This window comes from Phycodurus eques, chromosome 21 (genome assembly GCF_024500275.1).
Source record: "Phycodurus eques isolate BA_2022a chromosome 21, UOR_Pequ_1.1, whole genome shotgun sequence".
In the NCBI taxonomy this organism is placed as follows: domain Eukaryota; kingdom Metazoa; phylum Chordata; class Actinopteri; order Syngnathiformes; family Syngnathidae; genus Phycodurus; species Phycodurus eques.
Genome location: NC_084545.1, coordinates 4,195,135 through 4,214,169, shown reverse-complemented (window position 1 = coordinate 4,214,169; position 19,035 = coordinate 4,195,135). Strand labels below are relative to the sequence as shown.

Sequence of the window (19,035 nt, the reverse complement as noted above, 5' to 3'; positions counted from 1 at the left end):
GGTAGCCCTTTGTATTAATTGTTAGCCAAGAAGTAGATCTCATTTTCAAAAAAGTTGGTGACTCCTGTCGTAGAAGTACGACACTCGTACTACTTCGCCAAGTCGGCTATACAGGAGTGGCCGAAGTTCATTTGTAAGTCAAATTTTTCAACTCAAAGCCAAAAAATCAATCGCATAAGTTGCAGCATTCGTAAGTCAGGATACAACTGTACAGTACTTGCACAAATGAGGTCTAGTCATTAGGCTAAAATATAATACCTGAACTATACTTAAGTTCTCCATTAAGCGCCAACCTTGATAAATTCATGGTTTATTCCCATAATTTCCCACGAATTCCAATAAATTCCCTTGTAAAGTTTCCAAATTTAAAAAAATGTATGGGATTTTGCAACCCTACAGGTAAGGGAGCGTGAGGAGGAGGCCCTGCTTCGACGTCGGGAGAGGCTCACTGACTTCATTCGCGTCAAAGAGGACTGGAAGGAGAAGGACAAGTGGATGAATGAGCTGAAGGAGGATCGACTGCAGGAACTCCAGACTTCAGGGGTGCCCGAAGAGTACCGCGTCTACGTGACCAAGAAGACCACTGAGGACAGCGTCAATCTCATGGATTCCCAGTACCGCACGTACAAGACATACGACATTCTGCCCAGGTGGGTGACGGACGGGACCCGTGCCATGAAAGAACACATCAAGAGTCAGAATGTGGAGAAGAACTTCTGAGGTCTGATTGGGAACCAACCAGCTGGACGAAGAGCACCGGCAGAACGAAGGAAGTGCTCCCATCTCCTGACAACATTCTCTTGGAATTCGGCAAATCCGGCACTAACATGATCTTGGAAATAGTAAATTCCGGCAACAACTGGGAACTAGCCGGCACAGATGTAATCTTGGAGTTAGGAAAATCCTGCACCAATGTAATCTTTGAATTAAGAAAATCCAGCACCAATGTGAATTTAAAATTAGGAAAATCCACAACAATATGATTTTGGAATTATCCGACACAATATCAATTTGGGATTAAACTCTGGTACCAATATGATCTTGGAATTGGAAAAAATTTGGCACCAATTTGATTTTGGAAATCGGAAAATCTTGGACCTATGCAATCTTGGAATTGGAAAAATCTGGCACCCATGTGAGGTTGGAATTGGCAAAATCCAACACAATGTGAGACTTTTGTAACCTCGTTACTTCAGCCATTGCTAATGTAATACGATTCAAAATGAACAGGATACTTGCTCTGATTTGTCAGAACGGGAACAAATACTATGTACTGTATATGTCACTTTTTTTTTTATATTTCTCAGGAAATAGTTGCTTATTAAGTCTATTAAAGATAAAATAAAGGAATACATATAACATTATGTAGGCAATGACTTTTTTGAAAGTCCCCCAAAGGGATCCATTCTTGTCGCCCACATATTTGTATTTTAACATACCATACCATTAGCATTTGATTGTATCGCTAGCATTGCTTAGTGGCACCACACTACACTACTACACTAGTCAGCGTACTAGTCAGGTGGGGCGCGGTGATTGCCGTGTGAACGAGCTTCCCCCAACACCGAATGTCTCGGGTTACGAGGTCGCACATAGAGGATCTCTCGTTGTCATGGTGCACACACACATACACATGCACACTTAACATGTACTATACACACGACCCTTAAATCTCTTGGATAAATTGGACACAGTAGACCCTGGAAAAACATCAAATTTATGCTAATGTAAGCCTTTGGTGTACTCCACAGTCACAACTTGACTGTGGTGGCCCTCAGGTCTCTTGATGCTCTTGATCATCCAGTGCGGCATGGTTTTCTGTGACGCAGTGTGATGTGGGGAACCGGAAAATGCTAGGGAAAGCCTCGGTTTCCTGTCCCCCCCCCCCCCCCCCCCCCCCAAATTCCATGATCCTGTCTGTAGTGCAGGTATACAAAGCCACCCTTCAAAGGTAGGGGTTGGGGTGGAAAATCCAGCCATTGATGATTAACAGATCTGTCCCCCCCCGTCGAGACAACCCCCTTCGCTTCCAGAGCCTCCCCCCTGGTGCCGTGTTTGTTTATGTTTGTTTATGTTTACTAGCAAGACCTTTTTTTTAGTGGTTGCTTACCTCCTCCACTTTTTCAGATGTATAGTTGCCCCAAAATAGGGTTTACAATGGTTGCTACCAGGGCCGTGAATCAGGAGGGCCTTGACAAAGTGCCTTACAAATCTGCAATGAGGAACCTCGGAGCACCCAAATATGGGCGTCAGACCCAACTTTACATGGGCGGGCTGTTCATTTTCAGCAATTTTATTTAATGTTCAGCCACTTTTACACATTTATGGCTCTTGGAAAAATGCGTTTAAAGCTACCAAGGCCCTGGATTAACTAGGAAGGCCCTTTAACCTTCTAAATTGGCAGGGGGGAACCTCCGAGCACCTAGATGTAGCATCAGAGCTCAATTTTGAAGGGCTTTGATTGGACTCACTTTTTGCTGCGGTCCTTTCTCCGACAGTTTTGGCTTTCGGATATTTTTGGTGCTACAGACCCGTGTCAGCCAGGAGGGTGGCCAAAACTTAAAACTAGTCGGACCAGGGACTAATCAGGCGCAAAGTTACCTCCAAATCAGGTTTAAGGCCATCGCAACCAGGGCCTTGAATCGGCCAACAGGCCTTGAAACCTTCTGAACCCTCCAGCGGGGACCTTGGAGCACCCAAATAGAGTTATCCGACCAAACATTTGAGGGGCCGGGAAAGTTTTCCTGCAATTTTTCAATGTTCAGCCACTTTGACATGTTCATAGCTCTAGCAAAACTGCAATTAAAGATAACATGGTCCTTTTTGTTATCTAAGGAGGTGGGGCAAACTTTCTCAGGGCTAAGTTCCTAAATTTAAATAGAGCTTAAACTGGTGTTAAGTCACATTTAGGGGATTTTGTCATCTACATATGCCAACACAAAGGAGATCGGCGCAAATTCCCGGCCAGACCACTTTTCTCCCATCGGCATCCTCTTTTGGTCACAATTTGCCAACATCTGCCGGCTACAGACACTAATTCCCCCACCCCCTAACCAAAGCGGTGACACATTAGACAGCAAAGAGAGGCCTATTAATAGGTCGTAAAGAGAGATGTAGCAGATCGTGTTGTCGGAGGGAGGTTTGATATGCATGTAACACAATCCAAGTTCAATTGTGATGCACAGCCAGAGGCCCCCGCTGTGGAAATCTGCATGAAATCAGTGTCTGGGCCAGCTAGTAAATCACCATTGGCTTGTTTATTGTACTAGTGCACTTTTATGGCGGCTGGGATGTCCTGGTGTCAGGAATGCCCAACACTGGACCTGCTTGAAATTCTATGGGGTTCAAAAAATGGTGCTTTGTAAGATGGCCGATGTTTTATTACTACTTTGTCCAGAATTTATCTGACTTGCTCATGGATTTTTCCCATTCCAGTAAAATAGGGGCAAAAAAAATCCAACATTCTTAGATTATTTGGGGATTTTTTTTAACCCCTTTTTTTCTCAAAAGGTTGTTTTGAGCACAATGTCTTTGTCGGGATTGCACGAATTAGATTTGAAACATTAACATTAAATCAATCTGTCCATCATTATATACAATGTGATTTTATTGCCTCTGCAAAGTGGGTTATATTTCCCTTGAATTTTGTTTGTCAGGATGGCATAAAATTTTATAAAAATAGATTAGGAAAATGAAAAAAGGAGAAAAAAAGGTTTTGTTAACATTTTGTCAAGATCTGTGTTTTTGTTTTGATTAGATTTAGTTTTTGTGTTATGTCATGTTTTCCCGGTGTCCTATTTTCATGTTATGTCTTACTCGTTTTCGTGAGCCCTGTTCCTTTTGTCTACTAATCAACTCCCTCCAGCCACTCGTGTCTTGTCCAGGTGTGCCTCGTTGTCTTGTTAGTTAGAATTTAGTTCCCTGCTTTCCTTCATTCTCTGATGGTGCATTGTCATCATATGTCATGTTTCCTTAGTTCTGTCATTTAAATTTTTTTGGTTTCCTTGTGTTTCTTTGTTATTTGGATCTTAAATTTTTGAACGTTGTAAATTTAGTGTTTGCCTTTTTGTCTTTGTGATTTAAAATTTTTTATTTTTTTTTGGTAAAAATCCTGAACTCCTGCCTTTCTTTTTGCTTCCCTGTGCTTGGGTCCATCTTTTGCCTCAACACCACAAAAACCCAAATCGTGATCCATTTACTGCACAAATGCTATGCTATGTCCATCATAACTATTTTTTCACTGACACTTGTTTGCCAAAATTAGTTTGTCGTGTTGGCACCAAAATGACCGACAGGAAAAGCAATCAAAGATAACCCACCTCCGGAGTTAGCTCGAGAGAGAGAGAGAGCAGCGGAGTGACAGTCATTCTGGACAATCTTTCAGCTGTTCGGAAGTGCGGGGGGGGGGGCTCGGGAGTGCTTGGGAGAGGGGGGGGGGGCACATTAGTCTTCATTGTACTGGTGCATTCCGGCGGTTTGTCCAGCCTGAGTACTTTGTCCGGACCTGGCAGGCACACTCGGCTCACCCGGCCAACGCTCCTCATTCCGTGTAAAAAAACTAAACAATGGATGGACATATTGAACACATAGTGCGGCTTTCAAAAACATTCCATGTTTAATTCTCCCATGCGGTTTTGGCTGTCCCCATCCAGGCTTGTGTTACATGCTGTAGCTGAGCCGTGACCATCGAAATGATGACGCTACTTACCTGAGCAGCTATTGCTGTTCGATGAAAGTTCGTAACTCCCTTTTTGTTGTTTTAGATTTCTTTTTTTTAAAAAGAGTGCTTTTTTCCCCACAAATTTTGGGAAAAAGCAACTAACAACATTTGCAGATACAGTGGTGACTTGAGATAAGAGTGATACCATTATCGTTTAGGGGTACTGTACATGCACACGTTTTTAGCCTGGTTTAAACCTTTTATTTACCATGTGCTATGATCTAATGTAATGTATTACATAACTATGTACAAACCCAATTCCAAGGAAGTTGGGATATTGTGTTAAACATAAATAAAAAAAGAATACAATGATTTGCAAATCATGTTCAACCTATATTTAATTGAATACACTACAAAGACAAGATATTTCATGTTCAAACTGATAAACTTTATTCTGCGATTGGCTGACAACCAGTTGCGGGTGTACCCCGCCTCCTGCCCGATGACAGCTGGGATAGCCTCCAGCACGCCCGCGACCCTAGTGAGGAGAAGCGGCTCAGAAAATGGATGGATGGATGGATGGATAAACTTTACTGTTTTTAGCAAATAATCATTAACTTAGAATTTTATGGCTGCAACATGTTCCAAAAAATCTGGGACAAGCTCATGTTTACCACTGTGTTACATTACATTTTCTTTGAACAACATTCAATAAACGTTTGGGAACTGAGGACACTAATTGTTGAAGCTCTGTAGGTGGAATTCTTTCCCATTCTTGCTTGATGTAAAGCTTCAGCTGTTCAACAGTCCGGGGTCTCTGTTGTCGTATTTTACGCTTCATAATGCCCCACACATTTTCAATGGGAGACAGGTCTGGACTGCAGGCAGGCCAGTCTAGTACCTGCACTCTTTTACTACGAAGCCACGCTGTTGTAACACGTGCAGAATGTGGTTTGGCATTGTCTTGCTGAAATAACAGGGGTGTCCGTGAAAAAGACGCTGCTTGGATGGCAGCATGTTTCTCCAAAACCTATATGTACCTTTCAGCATTAATGGTGCCTTCACAGATGTGTAAGTTACCCATGCCATTGGCACTAACACAGCCCCATACCATCACAGATGCTGGCTTTTGAACTTTGAGTCCATAACAGTCCGGATGGTTCTTTTCCTCTTTGGCCCAGAGGACACGACGTCCACAATTTCCAAAAACAATTTGAAATGTGGACTCGTCGGACCACAGAACACTTTTCCACTTTTCATCAGTCCATCTTAGATGAGCTCGGGCCCAGAGAAGCTGGCGCCGTTTCAGGGTGTTGTTGATAAATGGCTTTTGCTTTGCATAGTAGAGTTTCAAGTTGCACTTACGGATGTAGCGCCAAACTGTATCTACTGACATTGGTTTTCTGAAGTGTTCCTGAGCCCATGTGGTGATATCCTTTACACTTTGATGTCAGTTTTGGATGCAGTGTCGCCTGAGGGATCGAAGGTCACGGGCATTCAATGTCGGTTTTCGGCCTTGCCACTTCCATGCAGTGATTTCTCCAGATTCTCTGAACCTTTTACTGATATTATGGACCGTAGATGATGAAATCCTTAAATTCCTTGCAATTGTACATTGAGGAACATTGTCCTCAAAGTGTTGGACTATTTTCTCCCGCACCTGTTCACAAAGAGGTGAACCTCGCCCCATCTTTGCTTGTGAATGTCTGAGCAATTCAGGGAAGCTCCTTTTATACCCAATCATAGCCCCCACCTGTTCCCAATTAGCCTGTTCACATGTGGGATGTTCCAATCAGGTGTTTGATGAGCATTCCTCAACTTTCTGTCTTTTTTGCCACCTGTTCCAGCTTTTTTGGAACGTGTTGCAGCCATAAAATTCTAAGTTAATGATTATTTGCTAAAAACAATCACGTTTATCAGTTTGAACATTAAATATCTTGTCTTTGTAGTCTATTCAATTAAATATAGGTTGAACATGATTTGCAAACCATTGTAATCTGTTTTTATTTAATACAATTGTTTAATACAATGTCCCAACTTAATTGGAATTGGGGATGTAACTATATCAATCTCAGAGCCCCCCCCCCACCCTTGATGAATGAATTTCAATTGGGAAAAATTTCACTCAGCACCCCCACCGACCCCCCAACCCTTGACAAATGTATTTCAGTTGGGGAAAAAATTACCATACACAATAACATTGTGGCTTTATAAAATGCTGAGTCTCAAGTAACTCTGGGAAACCAGTAGGCACAATGGCTGGGGACCAAAAAAGTGTCAAGTGTAATGTCAAGCCCTGATCACTTAGTACAATTTGTACCTACAGTATGTATTTGTCATAGCTTTTATTTTTTTTGTACTCTGCTGTCTGCTGCCAGATCAGAATTGCAAATGAGAATCACTTCTCAATTGCCTTACCTGGATAAACAAAGGTTAAATAAATCAATACTCCACGGTCTCTCCTCTTGGATAATTCTCCTTATCGAGAAGCGAAAACAGGTATCCCTTGTTTTCCTCCATTGTTTGTTAGCATGTCTTTTGTGATGCATTCAAATGTTGTCTGTTTGTTTTTTTTAGTTTCTCCATCTGCGTGGCTATGAACAGAATGTCAAATCCTGGATTATAAATAGCAATGAGACACTTGAAAACCACTCACAAGCATTTGATTAAAATAGACGAGATTAGCATGTGGGCCCGTTGTTTGGTCTAGACGCCGACCAGCTCCAGTTTCTATTTGCTTCCTGGAGGGATTAACCAACTTGTGACACGTGTCAGTCGGGACACGGCGGCCGCGTAATGGCCGCTTATTCAAAATAACAACGGACCGTTTTATCTTATCTGTTCCAAACATGCGAAAACAATTTTGGAAAAGGGCCGCGTTCGTGTGCTACCTCACCTCTAATTAAAAATAAAATAACAATCATGGAAAAAAGTTCACACATTTGTGCAATGTAGACTGCAGTATACATGGAATACAATGCCATTTGCTTATTATAACTCTCTCAAAATAAACTTCAATTTCTGTTCTTTTTTATTTTTCAGCTCTAAATCTGATAATACACATATTGAGCTGCTCAAAATGCAACAGTGCTGAACTTTCTCCATTGATAGACAATTTGTCTAACCGTGGACTGGCGAACATCAAGACTTTTAGAGCTCCTTTTGTGACTTTTTCAGGCTTTAAGCAAGTCAACAATTTTTAATCATAAGTCTTCTGAGCGCTCGTCTTAACGAGGCATGGTACACATCAGGCAGTGCTTGAACAGTTTGGGGTTCCTGTTCGGATGATATTTGGTCTTGACAAAACACACACAAATAAAATGCAATTATCTACATATTTCCTTTACTTAACAAATCTGGAACACATCAACACTTTTGCAAGCTTTTTTGTTCAATAAAAAAAGCCACTTTTTTTTTCTTCTTTGAGAGAGGGCACATGGATATAAGGAAGGAATAGTCCAGTGATTACAAACTTTTACACACGCACAAAAAAAAAAAAACTACAACAACAACAACAACAACCCACCTCTGTACAAGATTGTCTCAGTAAATAAATGTTTTTGTCATTTTTCTTAAATTATTAGAAAAGCCCAGAAAGTCCTCAGGAACGAGTCTTTTTTTGTTTCTTTGTTTTGTTTTTGCCTTCTTACAGAGTTCATAAATAAGAAACGCTGGTGGGGAGCTGATGGGGACGGAGGAACCGGGCAGCCTCACAGGGATCGAACCTGAACCGAGTCCAGGCAGTCCATTTTCACAGTAACCACGGCTGTAAAATTCACCTCTCGGGACATCGACGACAAACAAACAAACAAAAAAGTGTTAAGACAAAGTGTGACCGGACGTCAGCACATTTGACCATTCTCCTCTTCTCTTGGAAGATGAGACGCCACAGGTAGCACAACGGGCATTTTGTGTTGGGTTTTCTCCGCGCCCGGAACCGAGCGAAGCCTGATCCGGAAAAGGCAGAAGCCAGGGCATGGTGGACGTTGCTACAGATACTCCAGGTCAAGAGCGTGGTGCAGGGCCATGAGGTCCGAGTGGCTGGAGATTCTCCAAAAGGGCATGTTGTGCTGGAGGGGAATCACAAACCATGGGTCAGTAACTGAAGCATAAATGCACGAAAAACTGTTTTCAATGATGGACCTGAAATTGGCTGGACATGTTTACTGTCACAGGATGCACGAAAAAGTCTCAAGGACCCATGCCTAAAATTTTACAGGAAGTCAGCCATTTTGGTTCAAACCTGGTGGCTTTGTGGCTGAATTCCATGAAAAGGGGGCCTGCAAAGTTACCAAAAAAATGTGCCCCCTCACACCAGTTTCACCGATCGACCTGAAATTGGCCGGACATGTCTATCGTAACAAGACGCACAAATAAGTCTCAAGAGCCCCTGCTTGAAATTAAACAGGAAGTCAGCCATTTTGGTTGAAAGCAGCCATTGTTGTTGAATTCCAGGGCGAGCAGTTTGTCTAATTGCACCCCTCGGAAGCAGGTATCCTAATCAGACAGGCAACACAAAATTATTCTGCCACTAAGAACAAATTAATTGATGACTCAGTCACTTTCTCCCTTGTGCGTGAAATGTCTTCAAGCGCTGTCATTAAAGTGGCGCGTTTAGACCGCGAACAATGCTCCCACCGGAGGCTGCGGTCGGTTGTGCCGTTCCCAAGGCCAGTATGCAGCAGGGAAACCCGAGCAGCAGGAGAATGAAAGGAACTCGTCACAGGTGGAGTGGCGAGCGCCTCCGTTATCCCCCAAAGTCCCCCTTCGACTTTATCAGCGGTAGGACCTCTCCAAGGTTCCGCTTAGGAGGGCCTGCAGTGACCCTTGAAAGCTCTTTGGCTTTTTGTTTTGTAAATTGTCTTTGCTTTTAAAGTCAAAAAGATGGAGATGTTATCTAGGCCATTTTCTTTTTCTTTTTTTGGTCTCTGAACCTTTGCACTCCAGTGCAGTGTCTCGACGGAATGAACTTGGATTATTTTGCGCTCCGTACCATGTTGGCATAAAAGCCTTTCACCCCAAGATAATTGCAGAAAGTAAAAACAAAAATTGTTTCCTATTATTATTATTTTTATTATTATAGCTTAAAATGTCATCTAATTTTCATTTTGCATTCATATTTACATTCATGTAATTCACGCACATTATTGATATGTAATTGTTATTATTTTGAGTTTGTATTCATATTTATAATAATAATAATTCACACATCTTGCACACACATTACGTACGTACTGTACATCACATGAAAGGAATGCCGATAGGGAAAAGACAGCGGGGAGCTTTTTCCATCCCGTGCCGATACTGCGAACATTCTCCCGTGATTGAAGGCTCCTTTATGTGGGGCTTCAACATGGCTGAAAGGGATGGTCTAGCATTACATGCGCAGCGTTCACACAGCTAAGGGCACCGAGCGGGAATATATAATTATGACGCATCAACCCCACCGCCTCCACCCCAACAACCTCCTCCCATCCCCACTTCCCCCACCTTCTGAACCTGAGATGGTGGAGGAAAGAGCTCTGATTAAACACTAAAGACGTTCTCTCTTATACTCAGATGCCCTTTAGGGAGGACAAATAAAGGGAAGTACAGTGTTATCTCGCTATATCGCCGCGCACCGCTGCGCATTCAGTGGACTGCTGATTTTTTTCCATATTCCTATCATGCATAATTAGCCATATTGCAGGATTTAGAGTGTATATGCTGTAATGTTTTGTGTGGTTTTAGAAATGCTTCCTCACTTGCAACCTAGAACAAAATGATACAAATATGAAAGAAAATTCAGAAAACACATATTACAAGGAATAAAATGTACATAGTGTACAATACTACTGTGTATTACCGTATGTTTAAGAGTTTAAAAGGTATTTGAGATTATAGAAAGTGTTTCTAAGAGTATGGTAGAGGTTAATAGGAGTGTGGGGAAGATTAATAAGAGTCTGGATTAATATATGTATAAATAATTAACAAAAATATGTGGTCGCTACTTCGTGGATTTTACCTAATGCAGGGGTGGTCTGGAAACTAACCCCCACGATAAACGTCGTAAAGGACACATACGGTATTTAATCCAAGAGGAGACGGAGGACTGCAGAGTGGAGAATGTGGACTATATGGAATGAGACATAAAATTATGAAAACGAGACTAAGGGGAGCAAAAAAAGGGACCGCTGCAGCAAAATGGAGAATATGGAATATAATATGGAATGTTTATTGGAAAACAGATTCAGGGCTCCAAAGAAAGGGATCACCCCAGGAAAGTGGAGACTGTGGACTCCACTGAATGGTCCAGGAACCCTCCGGGTGACTATATGTACTAGGGCTGGGGGGGAAAAAACAACAACTCGGTTAAGTTTCTGCCTCAAAGCTCTGCCGGGACCAAAAAAATAAAAAATCCTTCCGGAACCATGTATGCGTCGCCGGAACCAATGTTTCACAAAGACATGTATTGCAGACGGACGCAGTCTTGAAACACTGATATACTTCGCCAAAAATATCAGAGGAGCGTCTGTAAGTGATTTTAAGACCACGCTTTTAAGACACTGTTAGATGTGTAATGTACATATAATATGATTTGATTGATTGATGATGAGATGAAGTGAGTTGAGTGAATAGTAGTAGTTTCTTTTAACCTAAAATGGTAATCGCTAGCGCGCTAATGCTAATCGCGATTGCTAACCGTTTAGCATTTAGCATTTTGCTGCCTCAAATTCTGTACACCAAATTTATACTATATACTTAGTACCAATATATGCAGTGTAAGGATCAAAGTCCATCCCTCATAAATAAAAATAAAATGAATGTTGGTAGTAAAAAAAAAAACCCAAATAAAAAGATTTTTAAAAAAAGAGTTGAGTGGGAGGGCAGGGTGGGTGGTGTTATTATTCGATTATTCGACCTATAAGCAATAGGAGAATCGATTCTAAAAAGATTCAATAGTGACAGCCCTAATATGTACCAAGAACTAAAACTTAAAAGTGGAGAAAAATTTTATTCAAGAAGAGACGGGACCGCAGCAGTAAAGCAGAGACTGCGGAGTATACCGTAATAATGCAGCACCCAGAACTATGACACAGCGTGATGACGAATCTGCTCGACCAATGAATGACAATCGGTGGTGGTTTTCGGCATCTGACCGGTACATTTGAAACTGGATTTGCCAGTGGAAAAGGGCCGGCCGGTTTAGCGCATCACCTTTTTCGAGCCTTGCTCCTCTTCCACCCCGTCTCCGACTACAATGTAAACAACTTTTCTTCCGAACCTCTGGACGACTCTCTCGAAGCAGCTCTCCTTACCTGTGGGGGAAGCATCGAAAGATGAAAAGGATGAGTGGCATTGATGCCAAAAAATTTAAACAGGAACGTAAGGTTTTTCTCAAGAACCCTTCAAATCCGTGCACGTGGATGATGTTTGTTTTGCATTGGAAACAGGCTCGCAGGAAGAGTGGGGGATGGAGGTTGTTGGGAGGAGTGGGACGCTCAGCGGTGAGGTTTCTTGCTGTGGAATGACATAAATGTCTCGAAGTGGTTTCATATGCAGAGAGAGGCCCCGCTCAGAGAAAATAATCCCCGAGCTGATGAGGCCTATTCCTTCATAGGACGAACATCAATCCTATCTGTTGACTGGATCTCCCCGGACCCATCACTTGGTAGCACGATTTCCTAAAACTCCCCCTCAAACTCAAAACAAACTAATAATCCTTTGAAGAAACATGAAACACGGGATGCTGTCACCTAGTGGTGTTTTACAGAAATGAGTAGAATCAGGTGTTGTATGTAATTACATTGATGCCTTAAGATCTCTATTTCAGCTGCCCAAAAAAGAAAAACTGATGTAAAGTGTTTTTAATGAGAAATAGCACTCCATAATATCGGTCTTAATAAAAACATACAGTAATGACATGATTAAATAGAATATACTAAAAGTTTGATGCATTTTTTTTTTCTTACTTCAATTCAATAGACATTGTGCTCCCCCTTCCGTTGTGTGCACCTAGTCCACCAGGGGATGGTAAAATACAGACATGGATATACATGGAGATGGAAGAGAAGTCAAGTCCTAGGTAAGCTGCAGTAATAGCAGGTTTTTTTCGCAGAGGATAAAGAATATATGCCTGTGAGGAGCAACCTGACAAGATTTCTCAAAAATGACAGTGTGAAAATGCTCAGCGTGGTTGAAATGGACACAACGCAACAAGAATATAGAAAATGGGGCGATGGCTTCCAGAGAGGGTTTTTTTTTGGGAAACGTTTTTGTGTGATATTACATTTTAAAAATCTGGTCAAACAACACCTTAAAATGAGAGTAATGCAGTATAATAACTTCCTTATTTCTCAACATATTGCCTCGAGCGTTTGGTTTTGTCTGCTATTCTGGGAACCCCTTCTCCGATTGAAAATATCCACCGATAAGCTTCTACTGGGCGAAATTCTGAGGGGTTCTCCAAGTTGACGCCTCAAAATTACTGTGATGTTTCAAACGTTACATGCCCTAAAAACTCAACAAAAAAAGCACCAATGGAACATTATTCATGAGCAGTGTGTGTTGCTCCACCGTTTGTGTTCCCAAAACCCCCCCTTTAAAACTCAAAACACCACGCTAAAACATACAACAAAAAGAGCAAAACTTTACCTATTTTAGTTGCACTATAAATATTTTCAATAGGAAAGACGATGCCCAGGCCGTAGAGCAGAACCTTGGCGAGGGCGGGGATCAGCTGCGTGGTGGTCACCAGAATGTTCACACAGTTTGACCTGCAAAAAAACAATACGTTTATTAGATTCCAAATTTACCGGCTACCATTTGCCCCTCCTCTCAGCCGACGTTTACCTTGAGTGGATTAACGTCAGTGCTTTCAGTGCCAGTGATAACCAGGAGTCCGTCAGGGCTTCAATTTCTGCTCGCAATTGCAACCAGGCTTCCCTCTTGGCAGGGCCCAGGAGACCTGCAAGCGTAGGGGAACATTGTTTGCCTTGGACTGCTTCGAAAAGTACCCAATGCAAAAAAAGTGGCGAGGGAGGGTCAGGGGAGAGGGTGGGGGATTACCTCCGACGTTATTTTTGTAAGTGGTGTAGATTTCTTTCACTCGTCTGTAGCGGAAGGCCAACTTTCTCATCCAGTCCACGCCTCCCCGCACACCTGTGGCAAGGCATAGGTTGGCGCTGGTGGCCGCCGCGTGGAAGCCGTCCGCGCCGAAGTTGTACGTGCTGCGTGCGAGATTGAAAAAGACATCGTGGGTTAACACCTTAATGTGACTTCCAGAGCAATTATTCCCATAGGAAATAATGGCAAAAGGAATTAGGACGCTCAAACTGCTCGGTGGTTATCATCATGTTTACTCCTTGTGGTTTGATCACAATCCAAAAAAGAAACAACAACTCACCTGATGTAAAAAGTTTTGCATGAAAAGTCTACAATAAAGGGGGTGAGGGCAAGGCGGGCACAGTAACTCATTTTGGGGACTATGCCCATGAATGCCCCCCCCCCCCCCTATTTTTTTCATATAGCTCAGTAAGATCATTTTATTAAATTGATTAATTAATTTAAATTAGTAATTATTAAACAATGATAAGATTGACATATTTTATATGTATTGCCATTTATGCACTTTAAAAAAAAATCTCATCTACAAATGAACACCCGATTCATCCTCTTTTAAAAATTAAATGTGGGCCAGTTTGATTTTCGGCGCACATTTTCCCCAAAAATGTTGACTGAACTCCAAATGGTACCACTTTTTCACAAGTTTTGTTGGACTTTTGAAAATTTGAACAGTCCAAACTGTCATAGAAGCATAGCGTGAAGTGACGTACTGTGTAATCAAAGTAAAAAAACATCAAATCTCTCCAAAAGAAAATTGTAATTTTAATCTTCCTAAGTGTAATACAAGGATAAAGAGACAATCACCTTGCAATGCAAGTAAAATAAAGTAAAACTACTCATTATTGGAAGACGCCCGACAGATACGTAACTGTACCACTTTTTTGGCGAGTTCGGACTACATGTCAGCAATTTACCTTAGATCCTGACCGTTGTCATCCGAAGAGACGTCGTCGATATGTACCTGGTCACATTCCTGCAAAACACGAAACATAACATTGCAGTACGCCCCACCCGGCTCAATCTATTTCAAGTATTCAGAAAGGCTTCATTATTGAAGAAAATTGGCAGTCCCGAGCTTGCGCCTTCGCTGTCATTTTTCACCAGCATAAAAAAACACAGCCTGGCATTGGCCGGGCGCCCCGGTGTTGAAAGGCCTGGTCCGAGAACCTTCTGAATCAGCACATGCCATAATTCTTCCCATGTGCCCTCACCAGCGCCGTCTAAACAAACCCCAGAGAGAGAGAGAGGCAACCGAAAAAGAAAAAAAAAGCCTTTTCAGCAACCTGGGTTAGTGTTTGAGCCGCCATCTTTAGGCGCATTGCTGTATATAAATATAGTAGGTTGCTAGGCCTTGGCTCTAATAGTGCATCTGTGAGCACATGTGCACGGTAATACTCTTCCCTTTGGCTCTTCTTGGAAAGGTCCCGCGATTCTCCAGCTCTGTCCGGGCGAGCAGTAACACAATCCAGACTTTCTGCTAAATGTAACCGACTAGAAAAATTGAACCTGATGCTAACCGCCAATGAAATTATGACCTCTGATTGCTGCCGCGCCACACACCATCACAGGCCCCGGGGCCAGCCAGCCGGCCGGCCAGCCAGCCAGCTAAAGACTTGCAGGAGAGCGTTGGTGAAAAAAAAAAAAATCTGTTCTTAGTTTTCCATTTTTAGGAGAGCCCTAGTGTTAGTGCCCCCTCCTACCCCCTATCCACTTATAGTGAGATGTGAGTTGAGTGCTGGTGTGAAGTAAAAAGTCGAGCATAGACTCAATCTTGAAGCCAGGAAATTAGCAAAATAAGTGAAAATAGGGGTGACAGGTCTTAATCTCGAATTCAGGATGTAAAGGTTCTTAAAAAACAACTGACAAACAACAACAATGGAGGAGAACGAGAGTTTCTGGGACAGTATTTACGTCTCGGTATGTTTTGTGACCAATAATAATCTGAGATGAGATTTAGTCCCGGTACACATAAAGATAATCGGGCTGTTTTTGTCCCAATTTTTCCCCTTCCCGACTGAGGATGACAAATGACAAGACTATTGTATGTATTAAAAGATTATCCTGTGATCTGAGGTGTGTTAAAAGTGAATTTGTCCCGATAATAGGGTTCAAAACGGGCTGGGGCCGACAATCTTAAATATTAAACGTATTCAATATTTACAAGGAAAAATGCGGGGAAAGCCGACTACTCCCGAGTCATGACTCTGTCAATTATTGTGTGAAACTGAATGGAGCCAATCGAGAAGCAACCTGACTGAGGAACAAGAAAGCGGCCATAAATAAAAACAAGCAGGTCCTACCTAATGTTGTATTTTGTATAAGTGTGTTCACAAGAATGCAAACAAATATTTTCAAAAGCGAGTCTATATTGGCGGCACGGTGGACGATTGGTTAGAGCGTCAGCCTCACAGTTCTGAGGACCCGGGTTCAATCCCCGGTCCCGCCTGTGTGGAGTTTGCATGTTCTCCCCGTGCCTGCGTGGGTGTTCGCCGGGCACTCCGGTTTCCTCCCACATCCCAAAAACGTGCATTCATTGGAGACTCTAAAGTGCCCGTAGGTGTGAATGTGAGTGTGAATGGTTGTTTGTTTGTATGTGCCCTGCGATTGGCTTGCAACCAGTTCAGGGTGTACCCCGCCTCCTGCCCGATGACAGCTGGGATAGGCTCCAGCACGCCCGCGACCCTAGTGAGGAGAAGCGGCTCAGAAAATGGATGGATGGAGTCTATATTGACGACAACCCTATTTTATAATATTCCTGCCTCCGGTCCACAATCGGGGAAGGATCGGCACGATATATCCGGTAGTGTTTCTTCTTATACTTTTTTGTTAGACTTTGTTTGATCACGCAAGAGTTTTGTCTTGGAGGACTGGATTTCAGATCGAGGATGAAACAGAATCTTTGTGTGTGTGGTATTCTGTGCTGAGATTATCAGAGCACAACACACAATGTACCACCAAAACTGTTCAATGCCAGACTTTTTCTTCTTCACGTGTGGGCTCTTTGACAGATAAAGTCTTTTAAGATTTTTAAAAAATCCTCATTGTGGAGACTGGAGAATAATATTGCACCTTCCCAATCTAAGGCACAGCAGCAGGAAGTTAATTTTGTGTGTATATTGTTGTCATTTGTAGCAGCGTATACACAACGAATCTGACCGACTAACGAAGGACCAATAGTGGCTTACGTCACAGGCTCGGGATTTTCCGAAAAAGCCATTAAAATGGCTCCCCGACCGACTCACCTGTTTAATGTTAAAATTATTAAAAATAATAATTTCTCCAGGAATTTCTCAAGTCCGAAAAATCCCTCCATATTTTTTAAAAAGCTTTTTTAATTAAATCCCGTCCGGCTGTTAGGACACCCAAACAGTGAATGGAACTTCCTGGTTTGAAGTCAATCTAAGCGAGTCCAAACGCTGACGTTATTGCATTCCTGGCTAATGCTGGAGCAGGGTAAGGGTAAGGGCTTTGGACCGTAAACCTTTTCTATTTTACTGGTTCTCCTCTGAACAAATTTTTCATCTCCCTGGATTTGCACGGAGAAAGGGGAAGGGGAGCGTGAGGTGAGGAGAAACTCAAACCAGCTGTTCTTTTAACAGAATTAAAATCTTGACCCCCCCCACCCCCTTCTCCAAGCCCTGTCTAATGCAACCATTCTCTCGCCAAAGCCTCCTCCCCGGGATCCAGAGAGGAAAAGACTTTGACCCTGTGGCCCTTTAACCCTCCCACTCTGGGGCTCCCGCACACCGATAGAGGGTAGAAAGCTCAAAGTGACCTCACATGCAGGCGTAGTGGTCCACAAGATGGAACTTTTAGCTACTGACTTAACAAGTTTCCAGAAACTCACCAGGTGATCTTTAATAGTGGAAGGAAGCAGCAATTTGGTGTTATGCAGCATTATACTCAACAGTCTCCTTGTTTTTGCAGCTGTTCCCCTTTATTTATTTATTCAATTTTTTATTTATCCTTTATTTATCCATGCAAGACAATTGAGAAGAGATTCTCATTTGCAATGCTGACCTGACTGCAGACAGCAGTGAAATGAAGCAAAATAAAACCAAAAAAAAAATATATGTACAGTACAAGAAATTGTACACTGTGATATAGTTACATATAAGATAATATTGTACATTACGTCATAGCACATGGTGAGTAAAAGGTTTATAACAGGCTACAAACAGGTGCAGCGATCATGTACAGTATCCCTAACCAAATTTTTTAAATGATGAATTTTTTTTTAAATAAAGTGGTGAGTTTTGTTTTTTTGTTGCAGAGTGTTCCAGTTGTTTGGGTACAGAACACTGAAAAGAGTAGTGTGGACTTTGGGAATAAATAGGTTAATAAATGGAGAGTGCGGGTGGTGGTATGCATGGTGAGCAGAAAGCCAATGAGACGGGGTCTGCCCTCACTAGATATAAGATATTTCAGATACGCAAATATTACTCTTCCAAAAATTACAAAATTAATGCTTAAAGTAGCCTTTCCTAACTTTTAGAACATTTCACAATGTTCCTAAAAAGTAGTGGAAATTGAAACACCAGCATGTTTTTAAGGTACAAACTTTTCAATATAATATCACATTTACTTTCTTAATGGGACTCACAGATGCCTTTTTGTCAAAGTCAAGTGGATTTAAGAAAATTGCCCTTAAAACACTGCCTACATTTGATAGTTTAAAAAAAAATCTATAATCCTGGAGGATGCTCACATACCAACGCGTGACTTAAAAATGACCAAATTCTGACGTACTCGTTTTAATTGCTTTAGCAGCAGAGGCACATTTGCTTGTTTAGGAAAAACCACGGCGACTCCTCGGGTCAAGTACCTCATAAATCCTCCATTTAGAGAACCACCCCCTTTCACTGGAATGCTTCGATTGTCCAGTAATTAGCTGCTAATGAACCAGGCCCAATCACAAGACCATTCATCTGGTAAAACCGCCTAATCGGAGCATGTTGGGTTCATTCCTTGAGGTTAGAGCTGACATGATCTGGAACATGGAGGTCTCAGTCTAAAAAACATATGAAACATCATGATTGTTTTACAAAGGGAATGATTCGTAGGACTGCCGACTTAGAACCACGACAGAGACATTTATCAACCTGTTTCTACCGAACAAAGAGGAAGGGCATCTGAAAAACAGTTACAATTCCCTGCTGGGGCTAGCATAAACCTCTGCACTGGACTCCCTGGGAGGACCGGGGGTGGGAGGGGAGGAAGTGACTGGAGGAGGTGGCCATGAGTAATGTCGTACAGTAACCCTTACACTT

At 42.2% G+C, this 19,035-nt stretch overlaps 1 protein-coding gene across 9 annotated transcripts in view; it reads right to left on the bottom strand.

Moving 5' to 3' along the window:
* Positions 1 to 8,156: 8,156 nt before the first annotated feature.
* Positions 8,157 to 19,035, bottom strand: part of eya1 (EYA transcriptional coactivator and phosphatase 1) — a 51,536-nt gene continuing 40,657 nt past the window's right edge. For all 9 annotated transcript variants that reach the window (XM_061666065.1, XM_061666070.1, XM_061666066.1 and 6 more), the window contains 6 exons: positions 14,680 to 14,738; positions 13,709 to 13,869; positions 13,493 to 13,607; positions 13,295 to 13,416; positions 11,858 to 11,958; positions 8,157 to 8,730 (listed from right to left, as the gene is read on the bottom strand). In XM_061666065.1, the coding sequence (XP_061522049.1) occupies positions 8,650 to 8,730; positions 11,858 to 11,958; positions 13,295 to 13,416; positions 13,493 to 13,607; positions 13,709 to 13,869; positions 14,680 to 14,738 (639 nt within the window). In that variant the 3' untranslated portion in view covers positions 8,157 to 8,649. The remainder of the gene's footprint in view (positions 8,731 to 11,857; positions 11,959 to 13,294; positions 13,417 to 13,492; positions 13,608 to 13,708; positions 13,870 to 14,679; positions 14,739 to 19,035) is intronic.